General features: G+C 32.8%; 1 protein-coding gene across 1 annotated transcript; it reads left to right on the top strand.

Moving 5' to 3' along the window:
* The first annotated feature begins 749 nt into the window (after positions 1–749).
* On the top strand, positions 750–12,737 carry LOC124943646 (RING finger protein B-like). Its single transcript, XM_047484124.1, has 14 exons — positions 750–1,157; positions 1,827–1,976; positions 2,043–2,210; positions 2,605–2,757; positions 3,029–3,181; positions 3,577–3,741; positions 3,820–3,974; positions 5,144–5,334; positions 5,413–5,572; positions 6,796–6,927; positions 7,977–8,099; positions 9,623–9,742; positions 11,177–11,299; positions 12,417–12,737. Exons 1-14 carry the CDS (start codon positions 995–997, stop codon positions 12,468–12,470), a joined length of 2,010 nt encoding a protein of 669 aa, XP_047340080.1. The 5' UTR covers positions 750–994; the 3' UTR covers positions 12,471–12,737.
* The last annotated feature ends 1,263 nt before the right edge of the window (positions 12,738–14,000 follow it).

Raw genomic sequence — 14,000 nt, 5'->3', positions numbered from 1 at the left:
TGTGACAAGAAAAAATAATAGGGAAAATTGTAGAGAAAAAAAAAAGATGGGTTATATGTGTAAATAGGGATGCCAATTTGAAACCGCTCCGCAAAACCGAACCGAATTGCTCCGTTTGGGACGGTTATTTCCCGAAACCGAACGGAGATAGGCGGGGATGGTATTTGTGTCCCCCGCCCCGCCCCGATTTCACCCCGATTCTGTCCCGAACACCATAAACATAATTAAATATATTAAATCATCAATATATTTATTTATTCACTATATTTTATAAGGATAGTAAGGTTATTTATTTATAATAATATAAAATTTTAATATATTATAATATATATTATATTAAAAAAATCGTTTATATAATTTTATTTTATAATTTTTATTTATTATTATAAATTGAACGGACGGGGATTTTCCGAAACCAAAAAAATTGAACGGGACGGGGATGTTATTAAAAAAATCCTCGAAATTAAAACGGGACGAGAATGATAAATGCATTCCCCGTCCCGAACCGCCTTATTGCTATCCCTATGTGTAAACCTAATTTTGTAACATTTTATATGGAGACTCTAAATTCACATGTCTCAATAAATAATTTTATTTATAAATTATTGCATTCTATATAATATTTTATTGACTAAAAGGAATAAAAATAAATTAGACACCACTCTTCTAATTAGTTTAAAACTTAAATAGAAAAGATCATACCTTGATCAATTCGGTTCTTCCTTTTTCCAAACAAGAAATTACTTTTTCTTTTTGGTTCTTGTCTTTGGTTCTTGTCTTGGTTCTTGATGATCAAATTACTTTTTATTGTGGTCAAGTTCTTCACAATCCATTGGGGTTAAAAATTTATTCTTTCGTATCCGTTTCGTTCTTTGCATGTAAACATATCGCAAAAGAATCCCCAACTACGATCTGCGAAAGAAAACGAAGAAGAATCCTATTTACAGTGAACACGTCGACCGTCCGTTCTATCTTTGCCTCCTCATCGTCGACAATGAAGTGGGAGAAACTGCAGATTCAACCCACGGTAACAAGTGGGCCAGGGAAAAGGTGGGGACACTCCTGTAACGCTATTAATGGAGGCAAGCTTCTGTATGTTTTCGGCGGCTTTGGCAAAGATAACCGTCAGACAAATCAAGTACACATCTTCGATACTGGTGGGTCTTTAACCATTATATAGTTTCTGTTCATATGTTTGTTTGTTTGTTTGTCTGTTTGTTAAGATCTTCTGTGTTTGCTTGCCCTTTTCGTTTAAGTTTGATCAGTCATCGTTCTGTAGAGTAATGCATGTGAACTGATCGTTTATTTATTAACAAATGGCATTTCTTGGCTTTGATATTACTGTTTGATTTCTTTGTAATCTTGGGTATTCATTTGTTTAATCATTTGATGTGGGTTTTGGAAATATTTGGTGTTTATATTCTCAAGGATGAGATTTTACACAAGAAGAAAAGAAAAAGGGAAAAGAAAGATAAGATGCAATCACACTTTTATGTTATCTGATATGATAAATAGACAGGATGCTTGTAAATTGGTCATTTATATTTTAACCAATGCCCATTTCCTGGTTTTAATTATAACTGTTTGGTTTGTTTTTTGGGTCTTATTCTCATTAGGGTCTATGTAATCCATGTGTTACAGTCTTGACTATTCATTTGTTTATGAGTTTGTATTAATAAAGTGTCAAAGCGACTTAATTCAATACAAACAAGAAGACGAAACAAGGGGGAAAGAAGGATCAATCACACTTATGTGATCTGATCTGATCTGATCTGATAAATAGATTGCATTTTAGTAATTATATTGAAAGAGTTTTTTTTTTTCAGTTAACAGTACTTGGAGTGAGGCAGAGATGAAAGGGATTCCACCATTGGCAAGGGACAGTCACACCTGCACCACTATTGGGCATAACCTATTTGTGTTTGGGGGTACAGATGGAAAAAACCCTCTGAATGACTTGCATATACTAGACACCTGTGAGTAATATTCTCATTTTGAGTTTTTTTTTTCATTTGGAGTTATTCTCATTAATGTATTTGCAGCCTCAAATACTTGGCTCTTGCCAAGTGTAAGAGGTGAGATACCTCAAGCAAGGGAAGGGCATAGTGCGTCTGTCATTGGAAAATGCCTTTACATATTTGGTGGTAGTGGAATGTCTGCACATACTTTGAAAGCAGAATACTATAATGATCTCTACATCTTGAATACTGGTAATTTTCACTTAATTCCGGGCTATGCTTGGTTCAGGCGGAACTGGAATTGGGTGTCCAACTCCAGATTCTTTGTTTGTATGATGACTTTAAATAAACAATTGGATTTGGAATTATAATTTCAATGAGATTGAATGTATATAATTCTATCATTCCTACTTCGGAATTGCATTTATGATTTCTCCAAACATAAGAATTGAAAATTATCATTCTAATTCCAGTTATACAGATCCAAAAATAGTTGTATTGATTTTCTTACATTCAACTTGTTGAGTCTTTATTTTTCTTGCACTGTTGGCACTTGGAAGTGGCTTATGAGACCTAGCTATGTGAATAATTAATTCAATCAAGTTTTTTGATTGGGAACAAATCTTATGCATATAACCCTCCACAGAGACCTTTGAATGGAAGCGTGCAGAAACATCTGGCATTTCACCAGCTAGACGGTGTACAAATACGTGTTCATCATGGAAGAACAACATCATTGTAATAGGTGGTGAAGACTCTAATGACTATTATCTCTCTGATGTTCACATCCTTAACACAGGTAGCAAGTCCATATCTAATGTTCTCTGGCCCAATTTGGTACCGTTTTTGGAATTTGTTTTTGTATCTAGAATTGGATCTTGATACAGAAACATAAACCAAATTTATGATCTGTCTGAGTCTAAATTTAGTTTCCAAACTTTTTTGTATGTGGATCTAGATAAATATAAAGAAACAGAAATAAAAAATTGTTTCCAAATGGGTGTCAAATAGAAAATCTCATGATTGCTTATTTGCTCTGACAACTTATTGCATCTAATTGTTGTGCATAGATACTCTTGTTTGGAAGAAGCTCATCACCTTGGGGCAACCCTTTACACCTCGAGGTGGACATACAACGGTTGTATTAGGCAAGAACATATTTGTCTTTGGTGGTTTTGCAGACGAGTCAAGCCTACATGACGATATTTTCATGCTTGATATGGGTATGTAAACTTGGAGAACCTTATAGCCAATTGAAATTGTATTATCTCTTATTAAGAAAAAAATTAAGCAAAAGCTTATTTGCTACAGCGGTTCTATTGTTAAATTTCTAAGGCCTTGTTCGATGAAGAGTTACAAATATCAATCAAAATACCAAATTATTCTTTGTTTTTTATAATATTTTAAATATTAAATACAAATTTTAATCTAAACAATCCACTTTTCATCAAACAAGGTTTTCCCCCCCAAATATTGATTTATTCGGTTTATTTTTAAAAAACCCTACATCAATCAAGTTGTAAGTCATGTTATGGATGATTATAGACAAGCTACTTTGATCATGTAAACAAAATTATCCATGTCTCATACTCGTAATCTTCTGTCATATTTCATCCAGACACCCGGGTGTGGACCAAGGTAATGGGTGCAGGTAGTGGACCTTCTGCGAGATTTTCGTGTGCTGGAGACATAATAAATTCATCTAAGAGTGGTGTTTTTGTACTTATTGGTGGTTGCAATATTAATCTTGAAGCACTGAGTGACATGTATTATCTTCACACAGGTTTGGACATTTTTAAACACATGTTTTAGTTTGGAAAATGTGTAACTGCTTTATCTCATGAGATATTAAATAATGTAGGGCTTGCATTTGAAGAAGGTGGAAAGCCGGAGAAGTTGTCTTTGAGGAAGCAACTAAAGTTGAAGTGCCAGGAACAAAGTATGCTTCAACCTTTAGTAGTCAGACCAGAAACCTTGCCACACTATGCAGAATCGAGTAAGGACTATCCCAATTCTGTGTTGATTTTTAGATCTAACGTTACAATATGGTAAAAGGAAATGTTTTTCATTAGCCTGTGTTATCTTAAAGTTTGACCATGGTTGTTAGTAAGTTATAAACTTTAGTTAGTTTTATATATTGGACTGTAAATGATTGGTTCTTTCCTGAACTAGCTATGATCTCACTTCCATAACTTCCTCTGCTTGTGCTTGTATTGCTTTGAGTCTACATATATTTGATATTTAGTATATTACTGTAAGGCTTATGAAGTGTTGTAGACCAATACGAGTTCTTCAAAATATTTTTGACTTGAGGATTGAAAGCTTGCTAGCGTTTTTAATTAAAGAATAGTTAAACTCATTGAAGAATCTGTGCATAATGTTGGAGCAGTTTCTATTACACAATTAATGTTGAGATTTTCTTTTCTGTAAATGTGCTTAAATGCCTTAGTTAAGGTAAGTTGATTCTAGATGTATATGACTTGCTGATTCTATGATTCTCCTAGATGCGATGGGAATTTAAGTAAATTCTGGAGAAAAAAGTAGGAAAGGGTTACATCTCTATAGTAGTTATGTAATGCAGTACCTCAAATGTTTGTGGAACTCCAACTTATCAATGGAAGGTTGAAAATAAGGCATTTAATTGCTCGTGTAGGAAAGGCAGCAATATGCATACTAAGAGTACAGTGGGAAAACTTATTTTTGGTTCGGTATAATATAGGAACACTTATTTTTGGCTCGGTATAATATGGGAACACTGCTACACGTGACAGAGTATGGACACATTGATTAGCATATACAGTAGAGAAAGTGTCTTCTTGATGAAGATTGCTCTCATACCATAAAGTATATCAAGAAGATACTAAGATTGAGTAGAACAGATGTTCTTCATTTTGTGTTTATTTCTCATAGTTACATTGTACAAAAGTAATCTGAATATATACAAATAAATGAGCAACATTTGAACCCAAATAGAGAGACTACAACAAGTTATCTCTACACAATATATGTACACATAAGAGGTGAGAACCAGACGTAGATTTGACAGTCTTACGTGATAAAAACCGAATGTCCAAATTTATTTGTCTTGGCTCCTTCTATACTATCCTGTTGGTCTGCCATGATTTACTTGTATATAATGTCAAATTACTCTGAGCATCATCACCTGTTCTGATGACCAGTGATCAAATGCAGACAGATATAATGTGTACCCAAATGCATATCATCTCCTTCCAGGAAGCACTACTTTTCATGCCAAGGTCACCAAAAACCTCCCAGTTGGATATACCATTGAAACTGTTATAGATGGGAAACTTCTTCATGGAGTAGTATTTCCTAATAATGTGAGCACCAATAGCAACCAAAACTGCCCTAAAAGGTGATTCTTCATACTTTATTATAGATTACTTTTAATTCCCATTAATTGAAATAGTATCATAATCTGTACTGAAATCAGGAAAAGGGTAGCCACAGAAGTTGATGGAGCAAAGTTTAACAGCGACAATGGGTCCAATCTAGAAACTATTACAACCCCAATGCAGGATTCAGTGCAGAAGAAGAGGCAGACAGATGATATGAAGGGCACAACAACCTCTGATGGTTCTCAACCCCATCAGGTTCTACTCTTGTGTTTTCTAGTTTCTTGAACCTCCAAGGTTGCTTTCATAAATAGTTACATATTCACAATTCAAATATTTTATTATAAGATATATATTTAGAAATGCTAAAGTTTGTAGTAATTGACTAATAATACAAGTTTTTTTTTGAGAACGCTGGGTTCCGCAACTCTCTCGGAGTGCGACTAATCTCCGCGGGTTAAGCATATAGCCCGCAAACACACTCAACCAATTTAACCAAACGTGTTGCCTAACGGGCTCGAACCCATGACCTCAAGGAGACTGGCATATCCACCTCTTTTTGCCGCTAGGCTAGAAGTAGGGGTGTTCATCGGTTCAGTTTTCGGGTTATTCGAGTTCCTCGGTTCGGGTTCTTAAAAAGAAATTTACCCAATTCGAAAACCTCAATTTTTATAATATATTATATAATAGATTATATATAATTATTTAATTATATGTAATAAATTATATAGTATATAATAACATATAATTAAAATAAATAATAAAAAATGAATTCGATTTTCGGTTTGGTTTTCGAGTTGAAACCCCAACTGAATTCGAAAACCTTATTTGAATCGAATCGATTTATAATTCGAAAACCAAAAATGAAATTTGAATTTGGTTTATTCGAATTTGGTCGGATATTTGGTTCAGACCAAATATTGAACACCCCTAACTAGAAGATGAATGTCTTACAAGTTTTGATTGAATACATTTACTGAACATTCACCACTAAGTCACATTGAATTGGTTATTTAGGCATATATATTTAAGTGCAAAGTATTCAATTGTAATTACATATCTCTGATGGTTCCCAACCCCATCAGGTTCTACTCTTGTCTTTTCTAGTTTCTTGAATCTCCAAGGTTGCTTTCATAAATAGTTACATATACCCCAATTCAAAGCTCTTATTATAAGATATATTTCAGTCATATATTTATTTTTTTCAATGTTAAAGTTTGTAATAAATAACTAATAATAATGTCTATACCATGTTTTTATTTAACATATGAATTGAACATTCACCGTCAATTCACATTGAATTGGTTATTCTAACATATATTTAAGTGCAAAGTTTCAATTGTAATTATTATATAAAGGAAATTCTTGACAGAATTTTAATTATTGTTTGGTTGGGTTTACATATATTGCAAGATGATTTATTGCTTAAAAATAACACATGATATTTGGTTGGGTTCACTCAAATGTTTTTCCTTCAACAGGTCTTTGCAAATATAAAAGATTCAACAAGTGCCTCTGACCAAATTTTGGAAGATATGAGAATTTCAGGCATGGAGGGTCATGAGGTGAAGGCATCCACTGCGGCCAACCCCATTACATCAACCATGACTGAGGTATAAATGAAGGAATTATAAGTTCTGAAGTTATGCATATTAATTATCCGAATTCGGAATCACGTGCTAAAATCCCTTACATGGTGTTTCTAACTTTACTTTAAACAAGATGTAATGGAAGCTTTAAGGTTGATTAATTATCCATGCTGTATAGTTCAAGAGATGACTGTTACAGAGATGCTAGGTGAAATACTCTTGAATATATGATTGAATCTCGTATTTTTACTTAATAATAAAAGACTAAGAGAGAATTTTAAATCTTCTATACTAAGTGTTGAACATGTGTCTATACCAAGTGCTAGTGTTGATACAAGCGTCAGAGCCAAATGAATCAAAGATTCATATACCAAGTGCTTGAAATGTGACTTGAACGTTGTCCATCAAGCCACGTTGAATTGGTTAGTCAAACTAGGTTTATTTGATCATATTCTTTAACTTGTTGTAGATATATTAGTTAAATTAGATGTGATATTTTAATAATTCTGATTTACCTTAATTGAGAAATTTAGATGAGATATTTTAAGGATTCTGATTTATCCTAATTGAGGAAAAAAGACACTCACTTCGGACCTCCACAGATATGAGACATTTAGGCTCAATTCACCTTGGGCCTTATTTTGTCACTTTGGCAGATTCGAAGCCATCTAGGATTCCGACTTATCCTAGTTATGGAAAATCAGTTAACCTATTATGAGAATAATCATCGCATTATTTCTTTCCTCCATTTTTTTTAAAATCCCACTCTGAGACATATTTAAGTGAGAAGTAGTTCAATTGCAATTACTAGTGTAAAAGAAATTCTTGACATAATTTTATTGGAAGTATGATAAATTATTATTTGGTTGGGTTTACATAGAAGTCTTGCAAGGTGATTTATTGCTTAAAAAGAGTCTGTGATATCTTTGGAATGAAAAGGGTTAAGCTTACTCCACTATGCAATAAAATGAGGTGTTCCACCCAAAGGATTGATGCATCACCTTTTCTTGTTCACTCAAATGTTTCTTTAAACATCTTTCGAAACTGTTTGTCCCATGTTTTTCCTTCAACAGGTCTTTGCAAACTTAAAAGATTTGGAAGATGGTCAGGATAGTGCTATGCCAAATTTAGGAACTGAGGGTTGTGAGGAAAATGCATCGACTACTGCCAACCTCATTACATCAACCATGAGTCAGGTATAAATGAAGGAATTATAAGTGGTGAAATTATAAACAATTATTCTCCTAATATGGATTCACATGATAAAATTCTTTGCATGCTACCCTGACAATGAAATACTTGATAATCATCAAAATGATCGCTTTCTCTCCATTTAGAAATTCCACATGGTATTTGAGCAAGTTTGTTGTTCTTGAGCATGACCACAGTTGTCGACTCTCTTCTTCATGGTCATAGTAGTGATTGGTAGAGGGATACATTAGTCTTATCAACCTTATTTTACCTAGATCAAATAATACCCAGCCCCATTACTCTTTCTTGTTGCCTTCCATGTTTTTCAACTGCTGCCTCTATTTTTTGAGAGATTTCCGAGCGAAGTATCTTGTTCTTCAAGAGTAGAAAGAAAAAACAAAAGTAGTACTTGCATCCTTTTGTGGAATCCGTAGGCTATAAAGACTGTATGATTTTCTTGTCTCCTAGATCTAGTGACGCCTATCATCAACAAACATCTTATGACGCCTTCTTGACATTGTCATCTCACTCTCTATCAGTCGAGCATCATCACCACAAGATCCTGCTGCTCTATTGATGCATTGGACCTCTCTTACTGCATGTAATCATCAATCGTTGTTTCTTCTTTATTCACAAGTTAATGGTTGTTGTGACATGACAACATCCAAAAGCATATATGCTTTGGGTCTTAGGGATTGTTTATGTTTGTAAAGTATCAGATGGTATCAGAGCAGTGTTATTGTTCTTGAGCAAAACCACATATCTTCCTGCTGCCTCCACCAGATGGAGTAGCCATTGGTGGAGGGCTCAAATAATCCTTTCAACCTTACTTTCATTTCTATTTCCTACATGATAGGCCAAACAACACCCAAACACCCTTTTTTCCTTTCTCATCACATCAATGAGTTTTCGAATGGAAAAGTTATGGATACGAGTGTCTCAAAGGATTTGTGTTACACGCGTTCGCCTCAATCTGAAAAAGAGGGGTTTGTACGGGATGAGAATTTTTCGATCTTATTGGCATTTATAAATCTTATGTTGTTTTCTTATTCATTGCTTTGTTTTTTCCTTCCCTTTTGTAACGTTTGAACGCATCTTGCACTCTTTTTAATAAAAGTTTACATTTTTCAAAAACAAATGATTTTTGGAGTCTTCATGTTGGACCCAGACTCATTTCAGTTCATGCGACCTTCAAAGGTCAATGGCTGAGTTGCAAATATGACTAATGGGTGCGAAAAACCATCCATATTTAGGAATCATCATGGACAATTATCTGGTGTCCTTCCTCTATTCCAAAGGCTCACAGATAACTTATTATCTGATTGGGTCTACATAGAAGTCTTGCAACGTCATTTATTGCTTAAAAAGAGTGTTTCATGTCTTTTGATTGAATATGGGTTAAGCTTACTCCACCTGCTAGTAAAATTAAGTGTTCTACCCAAAGGATTGATGCATCACCTTTTCTTATTCACTCAAATATTCGTGAACATCTTTTGAAACAGTTTGCTCCATGTTTTTCCTTCAACAGGTCTTCCCAAACTTAAAAGATTTGGGAGATGGTCAACATAGTGAGCCAATTTCAGGCACGGAGATTCGCGAGGAAAATGCATTGACTACAAGTACCCTCATTGCATCACCCACGAGTGAGGTATAAATGAAGGAATTATAATAACTAAAGTTATGAACATTTATTCTCCTAATATGGATTTGAATGCTAAAATTTCTTGCATGATGTTGCATCAGTTATCCATGTCGTGTAGTTCAAGAGATAATTTTTTCAGAGTTACTAGGTGAAATACTCTTGTATGCAGTATATGCTAGGTTTGTAGAATAAATATAGGTGAGACTAAGAAAGGCCCAAGTGTGAGAGAGAAAACCAGATTCAATAACAATTCATTCATTACTAAAAATTATACTTACTCTTACTATTTATAAGCTATTAACACATTAGCTCTTTAACCCACTAACTCACATTAGCTACCAACATATCCTTATACTACTACTAATTACCTACTAGTACCATTACAGATTGTATCTTGACTTTTTATAACTATAAAGGATAATAGAGAGAATTTTAAATCTTCTATACCAAGTGTTAAGCAGATGCCTTGAACGTTGATCATCAAGTCATGTTGAATTGGTTATTGTAGAAATAATCAAACTAGGTTAATTTTATTTTATTCTCTTATTTATTTATAGATTAAAATAAATTTGTTGGAAATATTTTAGAATCTTTTCATTACTCTTTCTTGTTGCCTTCCAAGTTTTTCAACACTACTTCTATTTTAAGAGAGATTTTCAAGCGAAGTATTAATATAAGACTATGATTTCCTTGTATCCTAGTTCTGGTGACATCTTCTCGACGTCACCATCTCACTATCTCACAAAATCTTTCAGCAGTTTAGCCCAATTTCATTATCTTTTTTATTGACTTTTTGTTGTGATGTATTGATTCGATGTAATCTGTTAAACTTATGGCAATAATCGTCATAACTTGTGCATATTTGGTTTGGTTTTATTCTCAAATGTGAGAATTAACAAAAAAAAATGTCTCACTTTTCCAAAAATATTAGAATAAATTAATCAAGATATTTTAGGGATTCACATATATCATAGGAAATTAGAAGGACTTAGTTGAGATACTTTAGGGATTAAGATTTATTCTAATTTAGGAAAATCAGCTCTAGACTCGTATAAATAGGTATAAATATCATGAAAATAATCATCAAAAGTATCTCTTTCTTTCCACTTCAAAATCTCAGTTGTCCCAACATATATTGAAGTGCAATATAGTTCGATTTTACTAATTACTATATTATAAAGGAAATTCTTGACAGAATCTTATTGGTATTTGATAATTTATTATTTGGTTGTGTTTACATAGAAGTCTTTCAAGGTGATTTATTGCTTAAGAAAGTGTTTGGTATCTCTTGTGTGAAAAGGGGTTAAGCTTAATCCACCAGGTAATGAGGTATTCTACCAAAAGGATTGATGTGTCACTTTTTCTGGTACATTCATTTTTTTCTTGAAGCATCTCTTGAAACTGTTTGTCCCTTTTTTTATTTTTTTTTCCCTTCAACAGGTCTTTGCAAACTTAAAGGATTTGGAATATTGTCAGCATAATGATATGCCAATTTTAGGTATTGAGGGTAGCAAGGAGAATGCATCTACTACAGTCAACCTCATTACATCAACCGAGAGTCAGGTATAAATGAAGGAATTATAATTTTTGAAAGTTATGCACATTTATTCTCCTGATATGGACTCGCGTGCTAAAATCCTTACATGATGTTTCCCTCGACTTTAAGTGAGATGTCATGGATTCTTTAAGGTCCATTAGTTATACAACTTGTAGTTCAAGAAATGACTTTTTATAGAGATGCTAGAATTTCACCTTTATGCAGTATATGATTGTATCTCTTTTTAATTAATTATTGTGAGAATGTACATGTAAAAGATAAAAGATCTCATCCTAAAGATACCCCACAATTACAGCGATAGGATCTCATTCTAAAGATACAATATAAAGACGAGTGATAAGAGAGAAGTTATAATCTTTGATTCTATCTATATTTAATTTACAAATTCTACGCTCCCCTAAAGTTGGGTTGTACAAATTATACATGTTACATAAATCTTCAAAGTTGGTTCTTCAGAGAGCCTTTGCAAGAATCTCTGCAATTTGTTGTTGTGAAGGAATGTATGAGTTCCATGTCTTCAATCCGTAACTTAGTTAGAGATGAAAGTGTCTATCAATATGGATGACTGCCAAATCGTCACATTGAAGTTTTGTAGTCTTCTTGGCAGTCACTCCGAGTTCACTTAGGCCTTGTTTGATATGGAGTTATTTGAATAAATTATGTGGTTATTTGAAAAAATAACTTGTCTGATGTAAGAAATTGGTTATTTTGATAAATGACCAGAATATCCTTATTTTAAAATGTTATAAAAATTAAAGGGTAAATAGCAACAGGAATTTTATAGAAGCCTGTTAACTCAGTTGGTTAGAGTGTCTTGTTAATAACGCAAAGATCATATGTTTGAGACCTGCATAGGTCAACAGGATCGGGGTAGGGCAACCTAATCCTTGGAGTTGGCACTGGTTAGATGAGCCTCTTATATTTCTCATGTGTATTAGTACATTACCAATCTTGTTGTAAGGATCAACATGCATGCAATTGAGCATTTATGCTTAATTTCTTTTTATAAACACTAGAAATTATGCTTTTACACTAAATATTAGCAATTGGTCATTCCTTGAGAGAAAACTGATTTCCTTCCTCTCTTTTTATTTTAATTCATTTTTTATGTTATTATTGTAGGCACAAGAGCAGATGCAGAATCTAGAAGATCTTCATGCTTGTACTGTTGACTAGTTTAGAACATCATCATTTTTGTAATGTTTATGAAAAGATAAGAGAAGAGAATTGGTAGTTGATCATCCCATTTTGGTTCCTTCCTTGTTGATGTTTAGATGCAAATAAGGACTTAGTTAATACAAAAAGCTTGTTTTCCCATGCATGCTGGTACAGGGAGGAGTAACTACTGCTTCTTACTCTGTTTCAGATCGAGTTGAACCTCACAGTCCATACAAAGTTGAAATCAAGTTAAAACTTCATTCAGAAAAACTTTGATTTTCTATATATTTCTTTTTTACATTGTATTTTGTGAGTTGGAGACTTTACTTAAAATTTATTTAAAGAAAAATGGAGTTACAAGGAAATGCAGAGGCCAACAGCCATTAGAAATCCATACATTCCTACCCATTACAAAACATTTACATTCTTTATTATTTTCACTCTGGTAAATGCTTTCTTAAAATCTTCTAAACTCTTCCAATTGTATCATTGTCGTCAAGATAATAGACTGATACAAGGCTTTTATGGGATTGAGCTTTTCCTTCACAATGTATATAATCATTTTGGGTTGTCTCTTAATTGGTACATTCAAGGCGGTCAAAATCGAAAGTTTACGTAAAATTGTTGACCAGCTGTATACTCGGAAAATCTAGAGTTTACTTAAAATCGTAAAAGTTTAATTTAAAAAAAAAATAATAATTATATATTATTTATATATATATATATATATATAATTAAGTAATTTATACTTAACCAGTTTAAAAAAAATTATTTATTAAAATATAAAATTAATTAAAAATTAATAATAAATAAATAAAAATATAAAATAATTATACTTACAAAATTAATTATATTAATTTATTTATTTTAATAAATAATAACATTATTTTTTAATTTTTAAATATAAATTTGATTTTTAAACGTAAAATCATAAAAAATCGTAAAATCGAAATTATTTATAAACTCGTAAAATCTTATTATCGTAAATTTAAAATCGTAAAAAATTACTTATTTAAGAGTTTACTTAAAATCAGACTCGTTAACCTTATATGAAATCGTAAAGATTTTAAGAGTAGACTCGAGATTTTAACAACTTTGGATACATCTCACTTTATCGGCATCAATGTCTTGCCCAAATGTGGATTGTATCGTCGCAACAATAGTAATGCGCTTCTCCTCTCATCCAACTTAGTTCTACATTCTCATTTGTGAGTGTGAACACCTCTATAGGCTCAGACTGTCCAGATGCATCCCCAGGAACTAACTTAGTCTCTTAGCTAGAATCATCGCCAAATAGATTAGTCTTAGAAAATGTATCATTTTTTTGTCATTGATAATATTATAATAATACACCTAGTAAAACTAACCAGAAATTAAAAACCAAGCAAACAAACAAGACCTTGCAAAGAAATAAGACAAGCATATATGACCTAAATTTGCAAACCCTCTTCAACTCAAGTCACATTATTCTACAAGAAATCATCCAATTCTCTCCACCAGTGACAAGTATTCGTTAGTTTTCTTGAGTTTCCAATTCAACCCATTCAA

This window comes from Impatiens glandulifera, chromosome 6 (genome assembly GCF_907164915.1).
Source record: "Impatiens glandulifera chromosome 6, dImpGla2.1, whole genome shotgun sequence".
In the NCBI taxonomy this organism is placed as follows: domain Eukaryota; kingdom Viridiplantae; phylum Streptophyta; class Magnoliopsida; order Ericales; family Balsaminaceae; genus Impatiens; species Impatiens glandulifera.
Note: the sequence above shows the minus strand (reverse complement) of the source record. Positions and strands in the feature narration are given on the sequence as shown.

What these genes read in the sequence shown, in the direction of transcription:
- LOC124943646 (XM_047484124.1), top strand. Translation starts at nt 995, where the DNA reads ATGAAGTGGGAGAAACTGCAGATTCAACCCACGGTAACAAGTGGGCCA. An exon ending in CTTGCATATACTAGACACCT is followed by an intron (nt 1,977 to 2,042) that starts GTGAGTAATATT and finishes ATGTATTTGCAG; the next exon opens with CCTCAAATACTTGGCTCTTG. An exon ending in AACCAAAACTGCCCTAAAAG is followed by an intron (nt 5,335 to 5,412) that starts GTGATTCTTCAT and finishes TACTGAAATCAG; the next exon opens with GAAAAGGGTAGCCACAGAAG.